A 14416-nucleotide genomic window follows, 5' to 3' on the forward strand; every position below is an offset into this window, starting at 1 on the left:
ACACATACCGGTGTGTTGTGGTCTGGCTCTGCAGTCTGTGTGTGCTCCCCCTACCTGTGCCCTCCACTTCCGGTCACCTATGCCCCTTATATACGCCCATGTGTATCTAATCACCGCCACCTAGTGTCCAAAGAATGTATATACTCATTGATATACTGCATTATTCGAATAACATGCCCTTATTATGTTAAAACGTTGGAATAAATGTTAAATATTTAACTGCAAAGTAATTGATACCCTTTTTTGCATTGAATCATACTGGGATGTTTACTGACACTGATTGGTTGGCCCCTCCACAGCAATTTGTATATATTTAATCAAACTCTCTCTTTGCTAGGTCATCTGTGCTGTTGAATATAATATACATAGTTCATCATAATGACAAATCAACAGCTAATACCAATCAACCTTTCATCTGCATTAACTGTTCCCACCACATCTGGTAAAGAGGTATAATCGTCTATCTTGATAGAGGCTTGTATAAATGTTAATGTGGGAGGGGGTTTACATACTTCAGCTGCTTATGGAAAGAGGGGGAGGAGGAGGAGAAGAAGTAGGCGGGGGAGGAGAAGGAGGAGGAAGAGGTGGTGGATGATGATGAGGAGGAGGAGGTGGAGGAGAGGAATTCGTGGATCCACCGGAGAGCTACTGATGACCGCTCCGCGCTGCTCGCGCTGCCTCTGCGCCGGCGGACGGGGAAAAGTGGGTTTTTGCAGGCAAGAAGTCGAACTGCGACCCGAGGAATTCAACAGACTCCACCAGCCGTCTGCTGTGGACGTTTCACTGGAGAGAAGCATTCAGAGGTCCACACAGCACCGCTGTCCGTGTATACGCCCCGGTCCGCGACGACGGCGAAGGTGAGTCCACTTCACGGATAACAGCGTGCGGGGAGGGGGGGGGACACTTTGACAACTTAAGAAAACGTGTTTTCTTCTACCACTAAAAACTGAGCCGAATCTTTACAATAGTATGACTATTTAAATGTAATGGAGCAGATCATAAACACATCAACACAAGCTAGCGGAAAATAAAATGTTTTTCCATTTGGCATAGTAAAAAAATACTAATATAATTGTATGAAAAAATGTATGTATTCATCCTTGTTCCCGTACTGCTCTTTTGCATCAAGATTGTTTTTTTTTTTGCCACGTGTTGCGATTTCTCATACATTACATCACATTACATGGTTATTAAAACTAATCCACGACCTTGTTGTGGGCACTTCCCTTTGGAAAATATGGTCCCTAAATTAAACTGTAAACTTAAATTAAGTTGCTGAGCCAGGTACCATCTAGTTCCATTATATTAAAGACAGCAGACTCCGCTTCAGCTTGTACACAACAATTCATTTGATGACTGGCACTAGAGGTAAGTGTTTCATTTCTTTTTTGGGGGGTGTAAACTGTCCCTTTAAGGATCCTGTTGTTAATTCCCGGCTGTTGCACTGACTTGTGGGGGGTTTACTCTGTTAATCACATCAAGGCCACATCGTCACATGGTCAATTGGGAAGCATTATCCCACTGATGCAATCTGGCTATTAATTGATTGTCTTTAAAAATCTTGATTAGATTATACGGTCACCGCTGGTCTTACGTGTGTGTTATAGACTCAAGTACAAAGAGCACTTGTCAGCTTATTTTCCTGGAATTTGGGCCAACAGTTTGGGGGTAATCCTGTTTGACTGATCCTGGAGCATTAACTGGCCTGACTAGGCAAGGTTAAACCTGGCGCACCAGGTTAGTGGACGAGAGCACCAGAAGCGTGTTCGATAAGTATGTTGGGCTTTATCCTCATTGCATATACAATCAGTTTCTTTAAGAACACATTTATCTATTTTACATTTGTGAATTTATTTTAGTGATGCTTTTGTGTTTGGAGTCAGTCATTTAACTCAAATACAACAAACCTCTTTTTAGGAGTGTTGAATACTTGAAACCACAACGTTGAACTTGAAACTCCTCTCCACTGGCGCTGCACACCTCGGATAGCCAACATCACATGAGGTCTGTTCAGCTAGGCCTGTTGCCGGCGGCCATTTAAGGTCCACATGTGTTTTTCAAATGATCCAAAAAGAGATTTGGCTCCATGCAGCCATGGATCAGATTGTTCCCGAGGTGAGGGGCAGCCGGGCTGTTGTTTTGATTGAGTTGATTTATTAGGTTCTGTTCTTTAGCATAATTGTTCAGCTCTGCAAAGCGGTGTGTGTGTAGATCCCAACCAACATGATCTTCGCATTGAGCCTCACAGACACTTCTTATTCTTATACATTAAGCTACAATTCAAGCTACTTTGTCCCCAGATTCAGGTGACTTGGTAGACCTATCAGATTACATTTTGAAATGGAGAAACAAATCGTTATTGGTTATTTGGTGTGAACCTCTGTTTTGGTGGTGGTTGAGATGGATGCAAGCAATTCACCGATTTTTAGGCGTAGTCATTAGTCACTTGTACACTCTTTAACTTTCTTGCACGCTGTAAGCGAAGGAATTCATTACTAAAGTAGGACTGTGCCACTAGGCAGCGATGTGCGACCTGTTTACCGACAAGGACACAGCGCTCATGCTTTGTTTACAGCCCACCTATGGCCAAGACAGCTTCTTACAGCGTTTTAAAACTATACCGGCACTAACATCCTACATCCAGCTGCCGAGTAAAAAAAACATTGGACGAAAGCTTGAACTGAACCAAACTATTAGTGTATATTCTATTTCTACCACAGCCCCTGACTGCAACACACTGGCCCCTTTAAAAATCCAAATGTTGCCTGCTACAGTGATGGATGGCCCTTTTAGTGTTTGAGAATTTGTGAAAAGTTTCAAAACAGGGGGGTATTGCACAAACGTAGAATAAAGAAGTGATTAAGTGCCACTTGAGTTAGTGTGACTTGCTCGTCGCGGCTTAATCGGTTGTATATATATATATATATATATATATATTAAAACTGAGCAGAGGGAATTAAACCTCCTCGGAAAATTTACCCCAAAGACAAGGCCTAATTTTAAACCCTTATCCACAATGCGAGGATACGTTTTAAAACCATATACACAAATCTCTATGCTGTGTCTAATTCTAAATATATTTCTACAATTAATGTTCATACAGAACAAACATGACTGGACAACAAAGATCCTGGCAACAAGTCAAGGTAAAATATAAAAACATGTTGCAGGCTGCACCAGACTGAGGAATTGGCCCTTGACATAAACCAAGGGTGGCCTGTGATTGAAGGAATTCCAGGTGGGACAGCTACTGACTCTGATGCACCTAGAGAAACTGCCCTCTTCATTTCCCAGTACTGCACATCAAACCTAATCACGCATATGTGGAAATCCTCTTTGATGTAACACATTGTTCTGTGGCCAGGGAAGGTAATAAAGATGTGTTGCAAGGTCTGTCCCCAAACACCCTCTCACGACTAAAAGCACGTCGTAACATCAGCGCTTCTTCCTCCAACATGACGTTCAGAAGTGGCCATGTCATGGTCCAGGAAGAAACACCGGTGAATGGGACCTTATATATCGCCCTGATCACATTTACAATTGTTCACTCCTCCGATCAAAACAACTGCAATGGTAGAGTTTAAGATTGAAATGGTGACAGCAATACGTGACAAGTGATGTATGTTAATAAAAATAAAACACATTCAGAAAACAACAGAATAATTGTTAAACCCGTTTGTTTCGGGTCAAAGCGGCAGCTGATTTAACACATGAGCTGCAGAGTTAATCTTAGCCTGGCTCTTAGCCTGGTCTGGAGCAGGCTAGCTTCAAAGAATAAATCACCATGGTTACTTGGCTGGGTTTAATTCCACCTGCTTTCGTGCAACCAAGTCGAAGCTAAATTCTAAATTCCACCAGGATAACCTGGATATCCCGGCTTAATCCCTCATCCGGGTTTCGGGCAATAGCCCTCAGAGCTGGAAAGGGAGTCAATCTAGAGAAGAGGTTATAAACTGTGGCCTCCTCACTCTCCTTTAAAGAACAAGCATAAGTGGGTGAGAGGCTAGAAGGCAGCAGGGCGGGGGTTGTGGAAGAGAATACCGCTGCATGGTCAATGCAGGGGCTACAGGCAACATCTGTGAGGAACTAAGGACAGACACCTTGGTAGGAGAGATCTGAAACTGTGTGGTCTGCAGAAGCTCTTTATTTATGATTTGCTTGTCTGCGGCTGGAAATCACTTCCTCTTCTTCCTGTAAAAATAAACCAGCAATCCCACATCTCAAGTATCCATTTGATGAGAACAAGAAAGAGCGTTTAGAAACGAGCAGGCAAACACAGCAGGCTCATGTGAGCTGCTAACTTTGGCCAGTGTAGTCATAACTCGCTGTGGGGTGAGTTTATAACAACTGCTGGTGCCCTGAGGGAGTGAGGGAGAGGATAAAGTGAGTTTAATCACAAATATTTCTTCAGCACTGACCTTGTCAAATACCGATGTGCCCCTCAGCACCAGGCTTGAACAGTATCTAGTTAAAGCCTCGTGCGTTATTTGACATCACGGCAGCATGATAAGAAGCTAGAGTCCTTACACACCTGAGGTAGATGGGTGGGACAACCACAGGACTTTGGGGACACGTGCGCTCCCTAAGCCCAACTATGGTTTCTTCCCAAGAAGATGTTTGATGACACCAAGCAGTTGGAGCAGTTGGAGCAGTTGGAAACCTGCCGGCCTTGCTACGCCCTAAACTGGCACCTAAGTGATACCTAGAGTGTGGCCCATTTGATGGATGTGCTGGTATTTGACAGTACAATGCAGCGCCTCAGTTTATTGATGCAGTGGTATGTTCTGACGGGTCCATACGGGTAAGGTGGAACATGGTGGAGCTCCTCCGTCCTCCACCTTCCCCAAGGGGAAGGGTCACAAGCAGCTGTTGCTGTGCTCCTTAAACAAAGGCTGCAGTTAACTGATTAGAGGCTTTAAGTCTAAATTTAGAGTGAGAGCTGCACCACACTGACTCAGTACTTCAATTCACACAATCAGCAACGTGTCTTAAAATGTTGGATTTAGATAAACTGGGTTATTCCCTTTGTATTGAATTATTAACAAAAAATATCTGTGGTAATAATGGAGCGCGTGGTCAGTTTAACTCGAGACAGACTTTCCATTTTCTATCAACTTTGGAAATCATGAAGAAATGACAAGGTTTTACAAAACTTAAACCATACTTCAGGGTTTTATTTTTACCTTTTATTTTCTGAAAGGTCACCAATTCTCGTCGGGTCACTTAGGACAGATTGCGAGGAAAGGACGTTGCTTTGTTACACAGTGACAGCAGACAATGTTTAATTTCGCTCCCTGCTCTTATGGGTATCTCTGCTAGTGTAGAGTTAGTGATAAAATTGTCACAGGGTGGTGCAGGCAGGCAGGACTTAAACACAGAGTTACATAAAGTGTTCTTTAATAAATCCAAATCACGTGACCAAAACGCCGAGCGGGACCAGGGACATACACCAACAACATGTAATGACACGACTCGAAAGAAGAGACTGACATGGCTTAAATACACAGGGGAGGTGCAGGTGATTGGACACAGGTGGAAACAATCATGGACACTGTAGACAATCACAGGGGAAGACAAGGCAGGAAGTGAAGTTACCCAGGGACACAAGAGACATGAAACTACAAAATAAAACAAGACATGAACCCAAACCGTGACAAAAATAATGTGACACATTTTGTTGTTCTGAGGACCTAAAGTCATTCATAATGTTGTCCTAGTGTTGAGAATTGTCACATGAAAATACATTGTTTTACACACTGCTTACTTTTGAAGTAAGTTGCTTACTAGTCACCTCTAGGGGTTTGGCTGAGAGTTAGAGACTTCTCATCACAGTTGGCCTCATATCTTTGTCCATTATTTATATCAAGGTGAGTCAATTCCATCTACATTTGTCTATAGATACGAGCTATGAAAACTATCCCACGGTCATCAACCATCATCCACAGTCTCGACGTATTGCGGGTGGTAAGTTTTCCTCATATGTAAGGCATATGCATTTGTGCAAGCCCTGGGAAGAGACAAGTCAAGAATACATTATGAGCAAAACAAAGTATCAAATGAGGATCTTCCAAAAATGTATAAGCAAATTTATCTTCTTTTTAATCTCTAAACATGTCAAAAGTGTTTTAATTAGTGAGCCATCTTTCAGTCACATGATCTTGCGTGTGATGTTATACAAATTCAGAGCTGCAGGAACAAGCTGTGAATCAGTTTCTTATTTATCCATACGCAGTGTATAATGGTGTAATAGTGTGTAACAACTCGTCAATAGAACTGCTCTAAATTTCATAAGCAGCACAATCTACAATGTGCTCAATTTCAAGAGCTTATAGGTTTTTTCACATCAAGTGACTAAACAATAAATTACTAATAACTATCATGCGATTGTTTCTTAATTATTTTTCCTCATGTGAATAGATTCACATATAGATGCACAAGACTCCCCTTTAATACTTTGTGAATTCATGTTAAGAACAAGTTGGATGCATCCCATTGTATATTTTCAAATCTGAACCAGGTTCACATTTATTACTCTTACATAATAAACATTATACACCCAGTTCCTTTCTTCCCAACATCTACAGCTTTGTCTACAGACATGCATGCACAAAGTAAACTGCGTGTGTACATAGATTTACATTAACATCAACAACGTGTTGTTGTACATGTTAAATGTGTCATTATTCCTCAGGTTAAATGTCCACATCACAGCAGAAGGTGTATTCACATTATTGTTTTGTTCATTGAGCTACATAAGCAAGAATGGAACGAAACATTCAGACTGTTACAAATTAAAAAACCTATACTTAGTTGTTGTTATATAAACATATTCCAACAGCCAATTCTTATTATTTTAAAATAAAGGTTAAAATAAACCTGGCCTGAAATAGCCAGTGGGAACCTTGTTTTGGAGACACGTCCTTAGGTCTGACTGGACTCTTCTCCTCGGTGGGTCGACCCATTGTAGTGTTATCAAATGTGAACTCCATGAAATCCAGGCTATTTGATAATAGCTGCGTAATATGTAAACCAAAAGATGAAAGTCATTTGTAGCTCTGCAGAAAGAGAGTGCCCATGTGTGCCAGGGCATAGGATGGTACTCGGTAGAGAAAGTATCATTGGGAAATGCAGGAAGTGACGTTGCTTTTTTTATGAGGGTGGCCTATAGGGTGGAAATTAAATGACTTTAAAAAAAAGGAGAGACAACCCTCGTGCACGCACTAAAGACCTTGTGGACAATTGATAAACTAATATTTTCTTTGTATTTTGCTGGAGGCCTTTTGTGGATCGTTTTGCGGCGGGTCGGAAAATTCTATTTTATTTTGAAAAGTATTTGAAAGCGGCACACGCACGCACACGCTCCGTCCTCCTGCACCCCGCTGCCCGCACCGTATGTGTCTCTCTGTCGGACATTAGCAGAGAATAAAGCGTCCGAGCTGTCCGTACCTTACTAAGCTCGCCTTGGCCGGGACAAAATCCGCTATCAGCGTCCTAAAGACTGAGGCGGGGTCCGTGCATCGCGGGGCATTCATGGCCTGATCTGGACCCGGCGGCGGAGCAGCTGCAGCCGAACGCCTCTCGAGATGCTCCGGGCTCTCTTCTGCAGACGCACAATAACACCGACGCCGGCCCGGGGATACAGCGATGTTTTTCAGACGGAGAGCCAGGTAACGTTGAGCTAAAGCTGCCGGGAGAACGGGAGGAAGGGAAGAAGAAGAAGAAGGAGGAGGAGGAGGAGGGAGGAGGGGGGTCGGGGGAACGTTCTGGCGGGCTGGGATGCAGTGATTGTGGGGAGTAAAAAGGGTGGCGCTGCTCTGTGATCCTGCAGAGAAAGAGGAGACCGTGTGGGTGGTGGACGTGGAGGGGGGGGGGGCAGGCGGGGGGTAGGGAGCCCCTCAGGGCCTTTTTCTGCACGTTTTGTTTTTATTTAGTTCAAACCATCGGCGATATGTCGTCGCGTCTATTATAGCGCGCGCATACGTGAGCGTGTGTGGGTGGGAATGGAGGCTGGGATGTCCACTGAAGGCTTCTTTGTGTTGTGGTGGAGACTGGGGGGGGGGGGGGGGGGGGGGGGGGGGGGCACTGTTCTGTGTGCAGCACTGCTCTTGTTGTGGATCAGAGACCATTGAGGGATTCTCACCTTTGTCTTCCACGTGCTCATATTCATACTGTGCATATTTATTTCATATTTCTAGTGGCTGTCAATGATCATCCAGCCAAGGCAAAGACATGCTTCGTGTCCACAGACGACAACATACACGCACGCACGCACGCGCGCACACTCACTCTCACTCTCTCTCACTCACACACACACACACAGACACACCACCCTGACCCTCTATCACGGAAATGTTCATTGGTAATTTGGCATTAACATCACCGTTTTAGGGACTTGCAATGTTAAATACATTTCAGCTGGACCCATGTGTGCTTATCTGCTAAATGTGGTTATTTTGTAACAGAAGGGTGATAGAATATACCTCTCTGCTATTGACTCGCTTTGCCCGGAACAGTAAGTTCACACTGTGGCACTCAAATACTCTGAAGTGGTCACACTCACGCATTCAGCTTCACACCGCCGAGCACCCGAATGCAGTTGTTCACAGTTAAAACATTGTGTGCAGACATTGTGTGTTTATTACAGACCTAGTTTTCTGCTGCTGCAAACTGACATTCATCACAATCCCGTGAATACTCATGATTGATTCGCAGCCTCGGCCACAATGACCGGACCCCCCCTCTTTGTCGTCCCTCTCTCCAGCCCGGGGGTAGCCGGCATGTTCGTGTTGGGCACGTCACGCGGTCTGTGCTGATTGGATGGTTATTTTTTTCCTTTTGCCCCTTTTCTGCCGAGGAGCTATTTGTAGTGACATGGTGAAAAGTTTGTGTATCCCTTTGAGTCAAAATATATATCATCAAATCTAACGGTGGGCATTTTTGATCTGAGAGTTTCATTCTGGAGAAATCGGTGCTAGTGCAACTACTCTCGGTCTCTGGATGCTTTCATGCGCTTTGCTCCTTGTGTGTGATGACGGTGTTCTTCACGACTCACACCGATCTCTCCCTCTATATATGCCTTCTTTTCTGCTGCACTCTCCTCCCTGTCACTCTCTGCCTCTCTTCATTCCCTCTTTGTTTTCATATGACATCATCTCCCCTGGTCCCCCTCCTCCACCTCATAACATTATCCTAGCTTCCCCATCCATCCATTCATCCCTTTGTGTCTCCATCCAGCATTCCACGGTGCTTCTCTCATATACCCTCCCTCTCTCCTGATTCACACACCCTCCTCCACTCCCCTCTCTTACTCTTCATTGTCTCCACTTTTACCTTTTGTTACTCCTTCGATCAACCTACCAATCCAATTTTTACCTTTTGCCCTTCCACCCCTCCTTCCAGGATGTTGCGGTGGCTGGTTGGTGGTCGGGTGGGTCCAGTCTGGATGTGGAAAGCGCTGCTGTTCTTTGTCGCCATTGGCTTCGCTGGCCAGTTGTTGGGGGTCATCTTCAACAAGAGGTACCTTATTGCATTTACTCACTGTACTCTTCTTTTAGCTTTTGCAGAAGTGTCTCGTTTTTCATTCCAGTTGCCTGGCGTAGAAACCGAAACATCTTTAATAGTTTCTCTCGTTGAGTGTTTACTGTTGTTTGTTCCCCTCGTATAAGTGATTGAAGCACAAATTGTGTATGTGCACAGCGATCTACCAAAGCATCATGAGTCAACTATTTTGGTTTCTGCTCGCAGCGTCTGCTCACCATGTGACAGTAAGAAAAGCCACAATGAGGAACTGAGGAGAATAATGTAGGAGTTAAGTGTCTTGGTCTTAAGCTCTAAAACCCCAAAGAACCCCTGTGGAGAGAGCTGGGAGAAGACATAGCAAATAACTGCTTTAATAAATTCACTAATCACAAAGTTCTAGTTGAAGTCACATATCAAATTAAACAGCGGGACCTGGGCTACAAGTTGATGCATGTTATTTTACATCCTCCAAACAAAACTAAACCAAACAACTAAATGAATTACCAGATGTCAACATTCCTACAACGTCGCTAGTAATCCCAATCACCGGCTTTAACTACGACATGCCGACTCACAATATCTCAGATTAAATGTGTGATTTGGAGGGTATATGTATAGATTTTTTTTTTTAAAGCTCAAAACTGCTGTATTTGGATGTATTGAACCGTCCATGAGAAAATGTGCCCAAACGGCAATTTTGGAGACCTTTTCTGAACAGTCAATACTAGAAAACTCCCTCATTTTCTTCTGCTCCATTTAGTCATTGTCAGACTTTGCAGAGAGAATGTCTGCTTATGGGGCTATGATTTGAGAGAGGTTTAAATCTGTAATTCATTCCAAAGTGGTAAACATCCTGTTTTTGTTTTTGTGGCAAACCTAAAAAAAAAATATTTCTGCTGTGTGCTATTTTCATTTACTCTTAAACAGTAACTAATACACTAATATTTGCACATCTGGTCATCTTCTGGATGGTGCTCACACCCATGTGTGACTGACTCTTGACGGTTCAGTTAACACTCTAAAACCTACTGAGATTGAGCCGGTGTTTGCGAGAAAAAAAAGTCACACCTATGAAAAATATGATGAAATCTTGTAATAACAAAATGCAAATTATGTATTTCTTTGTCAAATTGAAAAAAAGCTGCGCGGTTCTTCTGCACTTGCTTTTTGTTAAGATGTAGTGCTGATACTTTGTATGGAAAAAGTAAAGTTTGGAACTTTGTTTTGATAACTAACCTTTTTTTTCCTCAAGTGACGATATGACCAGTTATATAATTTGGGATGAATACAGAGTTACGGCATACTATTAATCCTGCAATAGTCATTGACTTGACTCCTCCTTCCTTGTTGCGCAACGGGCCTCTTCAAAGCGCTCCATTTGACTCCTTCACTCTAACCTCTATATATCGGGTTTCGAGGGCCCTGAGGGAGGTTCGAGTTTCAGTCCCTGTGCCTGTTGAGAGCATGTCTGTGGTGCGCTCAGAGGAAAACAACTGGCTTTTTAAAGTCTGCTGCCCTCCACCTGACCTACACACTAGAGCCAGACTGACGCTGGACTTAACGGTTTAAAATATCATTATTAGTGGGATGTCAACTTCGGTATTTCCAATGTGGATACGTAAAATGTGGCTTTTAACGAATTGAGGAACATTCCCTCGATCAGAGCACTATTATATTGAGAAATTTTGAGTGTTAATTTAGAATGTCGATGCATAATGGAAGAGAAGATTATTAAAAAACAAGTTGCTGTGACTCTCAAACATGTCTGTGTTAAGACGCCTCCTCACTTATAAAAAAAAAACAGGTTTGTGATTTGGTTAAAGACAACAAATCTGCCGTTGCTTGAACTTGTCTAAGAATTTTTGGCTCTGATCAAGAGTCTAAGTCTCGATGCAGTTCTCTCCAGTTAGACATTTCCATGGGCTTTTTGCGTGCGTTTTTGGAGAAACTTTACAGATCTATTAGTCCCCAAATCAAATGATCTTTGGTCAAGGACTCACCAAGGCAGAGTGGGCACTACGAGTCATTATTTAGCATTACATAAATAAATTTGATATTTTGTAGGTAAGTGCTCAACTGAAGGGTTTTCAAAGTTGGAAATGTGATCTTTACCTGTCCTCAATCAGCATCCACACAGCTGGTCGCTCCATCTTCACGTCCCCTGATGCCCAGGGGCCCTCTCTGGGCTCCTGTCAGCCCCACACACACATCATGTTCCTCAAGACACACAAGACCGCCAGCAGCACTGTGCTCAACGTGCTCTACCGCTTTGGGGAGGAGCGCGACCTCCGCTTCGCCCTGCCACTGGGCTACCAGCTGGGATATCCCCTCCCATTCAACGCCCACAGGGTCAAAGGTTACAGAGGTCGTGGAGCTATGGAGTACCACATCATGGGCAATCACATGAGATTTAACAAGCCCGAGGTGAGTTACTGTGACAGGGTCGTCTATACCTATGTGGACACACTGTACTGAGTGTTTTTTTTAAAAGGCATAGATTGAATCTTCAGAAGGCTCACTCTAGATAGTTGATTTGTCAACTAGGACGAAAAATTCAAATGTCAATTTTTTTAATAGCCCTTATTAGTGACTACAACCTTTCCTGTTTCCCATCCTTTCCTGTTATTGTAGGTGGAGAAGGTGATGCCTGCAGACACGTTCTATTTCTCCATCATCAGGAACCCGGTTGCTCTGGCCGAGTCCTCCTTTGCTTACTATAAAGAGGTAGCACCTGCCTTTCGGAAAGCCAAGACCTTGGGCGACTTTGCTGACGACCCTAGGAAATACTACGACCCTCGTCTGCGCAACAACCACTATGCCCGAAACTTGTTGCTGTTTGACTTTGGCATGGACCACAATGCCAATTTCTCAGAGGCACTGGCTCATCGAGCTGAGCAAATGATCCGCCAGACCTTCAAGCTGATTCTAGTGTCCGAGTACTTTGACCAGTCCATGATCCTGCTGAGACACGCCCTCTGCTGGCCGCTGGACGCCGTCGTCTCGTTCAGCCTCAACGCCCGGCAGCAGAAGCCAAGCATTCTAGGGGGGATGAGCGGGAGCTGGGTGGGCAAAGTGGCGACGGCGGCCGGCGTCGCCGGTAAAGGAGGGCGCTCACAGGCCAAGACGGCCACCAATGTGACCGAGGAGCAGCGGGAGAAGCTGCGGCAGTGGAACGGCCTCGACTGGCACTTGTACAAAACCTTCAACCAGACCTTCTGGGAAGAAATACATCGTTTTGGTCACGCCCAGATGGAGGAGGAAGTAGCTCTTCTCAGGATGCGCCGGGAAGATCTGGCACGGGTTTGCCTCAGGGACGGCGGCAAGCCCGTGGAGGCTCATCGGATCCGAGACAAAAACATCCGCCCGTACCAGAGTGGTTTGGTGAAGATACTTGGCTACGAGCTCCAGCCGGGGCTGGACAATGCCACCAGGATGTCTTGCCTCAGGATGATCCGGCCCGAGATCCAGTACAAAGACGTGCTGGATGCGAAGCAGTTCCCGCGGCCTTTGGCGGGCCAACCCCAGCCTGTGCAACAAAACCAGGGTCCGATGGTCGCGGCCGGCAGCTCTCTTTTAAGACAAGACTCGTCCAGGACAGGAGAGAGGTCGGTGGGAGGGGAGGCCGGACGGAGGACCGTTGAGGAGGTCGAGAGAGACTGGGCCAGAAGCCGCTCTATGAGGAGAAACCAGACTTTGATAGGGAGGCCAGATAAAGGACGATTTAGATAAGGTGTGAGGCGAGTCTGGTTTCTTGAAACGGTACCTTTTGGTCTCTGAACAGATGGACTGATGAAACTGGAAACTGAGCCAGCTGCGGTTTACACATGAGAAGACAGAAAAGCTCCGTCTTTGCACTTCCACTTTTTGAGTTGTTTGCTTGTTTCCCTACAGTATTTGCTTTTTGTTCTTTTTTCATGGATTACTTGACTCTTGGGATGAAAAGGGTTTTTTTATATAAGGAAAGGCACTTTTTAGGGCTGTCTGTACCTTCTGCCTGAAACCTGTTTTATTCCCTGTTAATGTTAATACTTTTAAGAATGAAAATGTCCACGTTTCTTTGGCACACATGCTTTAAACTTCTCGACAAAGTTACACGGAACCCCGGTTTTTGCCTCTCATGCAGTATCGTCACATTGAGCTAAGCAACCGTTCTCATAATACAAAAAAAAGCCTGGCAATCTTTGAAAAACATTCCAGACAGTCCTTTCGATTGTTGTGACATGTATCAAGGGAAAGCACGGCAGCCAGAAATATCAGTTACAGTCCCATGTACAAACATTTTAAATATTTATTGATTGTCATGTCTGTCTGTATTGATTTTTACTTGCGAGCATGAGCATTTTCTTATTTCTCTCCAAGGACACTAGACTTGGTCAAAACACTGCTTTTTTAAAACACGTACAGCAAGAAGAATTTATTTTAATTGAGAGCGACTACACTAAATGTCTTGAAAGCACCTTCTGGGTTTTTCCAACGATTGCACACTTTGGCTCTGTTACTTGGGTAACACATGAGAGGCACACATTGGGGTCAGAGTGCGGTACAACACCAATATCCCTTTATAAAGTCACTGTATACTGGTACTTGTTCATGGACGAAAACAATTAAGAGTAAGTGTTCTGTTTCTCCGTCCCAAAGTCTTGAGTTCAGCTTCAAAGACACTGTGTCCTGTCCAGAGCCACTGACCTGAACCGCTTCTTAAATATCTCTCAATAATACAGGAGGTGAAAAACGATCCGAGGCCCGTTCTTCTGTTCAGTGCCTTTCGGAGTCCTTCCCCTTTCCTTCCTTTCACCTTGTGCATTACCATGGTGACCCATTTAAAAAATAAATTCATGTTATTGTTGACCAAAATAAACATCCAATATGTTGAATGTGAATTTGAGTTTTTATAATG

General features: G+C 44.2%; 1 protein-coding gene across 1 annotated transcript; it reads left to right on the top strand.

Annotated features, from left to right (window-relative positions):
• Positions 1 to 7361: 7361 nt before the first annotated feature.
• On the top strand, positions 7362 to 14399 carry gal3st4 (galactose-3-O-sulfotransferase 4). The gene is made up of 4 exons (XM_037478052.2): positions 7362 to 7667; positions 9400 to 9516; positions 11646 to 11943; positions 12151 to 14399. The coding sequence occupies exons 1-4, from the start codon at positions 7645 to 7647 to the stop codon at positions 13246 to 13248; spliced, it is 1536 nt and encodes a 511-aa protein (XP_037333949.1). The 5' UTR covers positions 7362 to 7644; the 3' UTR covers positions 13249 to 14399.
• Positions 14400 to 14416: the final 17 nt, after the last annotated feature.

Source organism: Pungitius pungitius, chromosome 1, assembly GCF_949316345.1.
Source record: "Pungitius pungitius chromosome 1, fPunPun2.1, whole genome shotgun sequence".
NCBI classification, from domain to species: Eukaryota; Metazoa; Chordata; class Actinopteri; order Perciformes; family Gasterosteidae; genus Pungitius; species Pungitius pungitius.

What these genes read in the sequence shown, in the direction of transcription:
- gal3st4 (XM_037478052.2), top strand. Translation starts at nt 7,645, where the DNA reads ATGTTTTTCAGACGGAGAGCCAG. An exon ending in TTTTTCAGACGGAGAGCCAG is followed by an intron (nt 7,668 to 9,399) that starts GTAACGTTGAGC and finishes CCCTCCTTCCAG; the next exon opens with GATGTTGCGGTGGCTGGTTG. An exon ending in GGGGTCATCTTCAACAAGAG is followed by an intron (nt 9,517 to 11,645) that starts GTACCTTATTGC and finishes GTCCTCAATCAG; the next exon opens with CATCCACACAGCTGGTCGCT.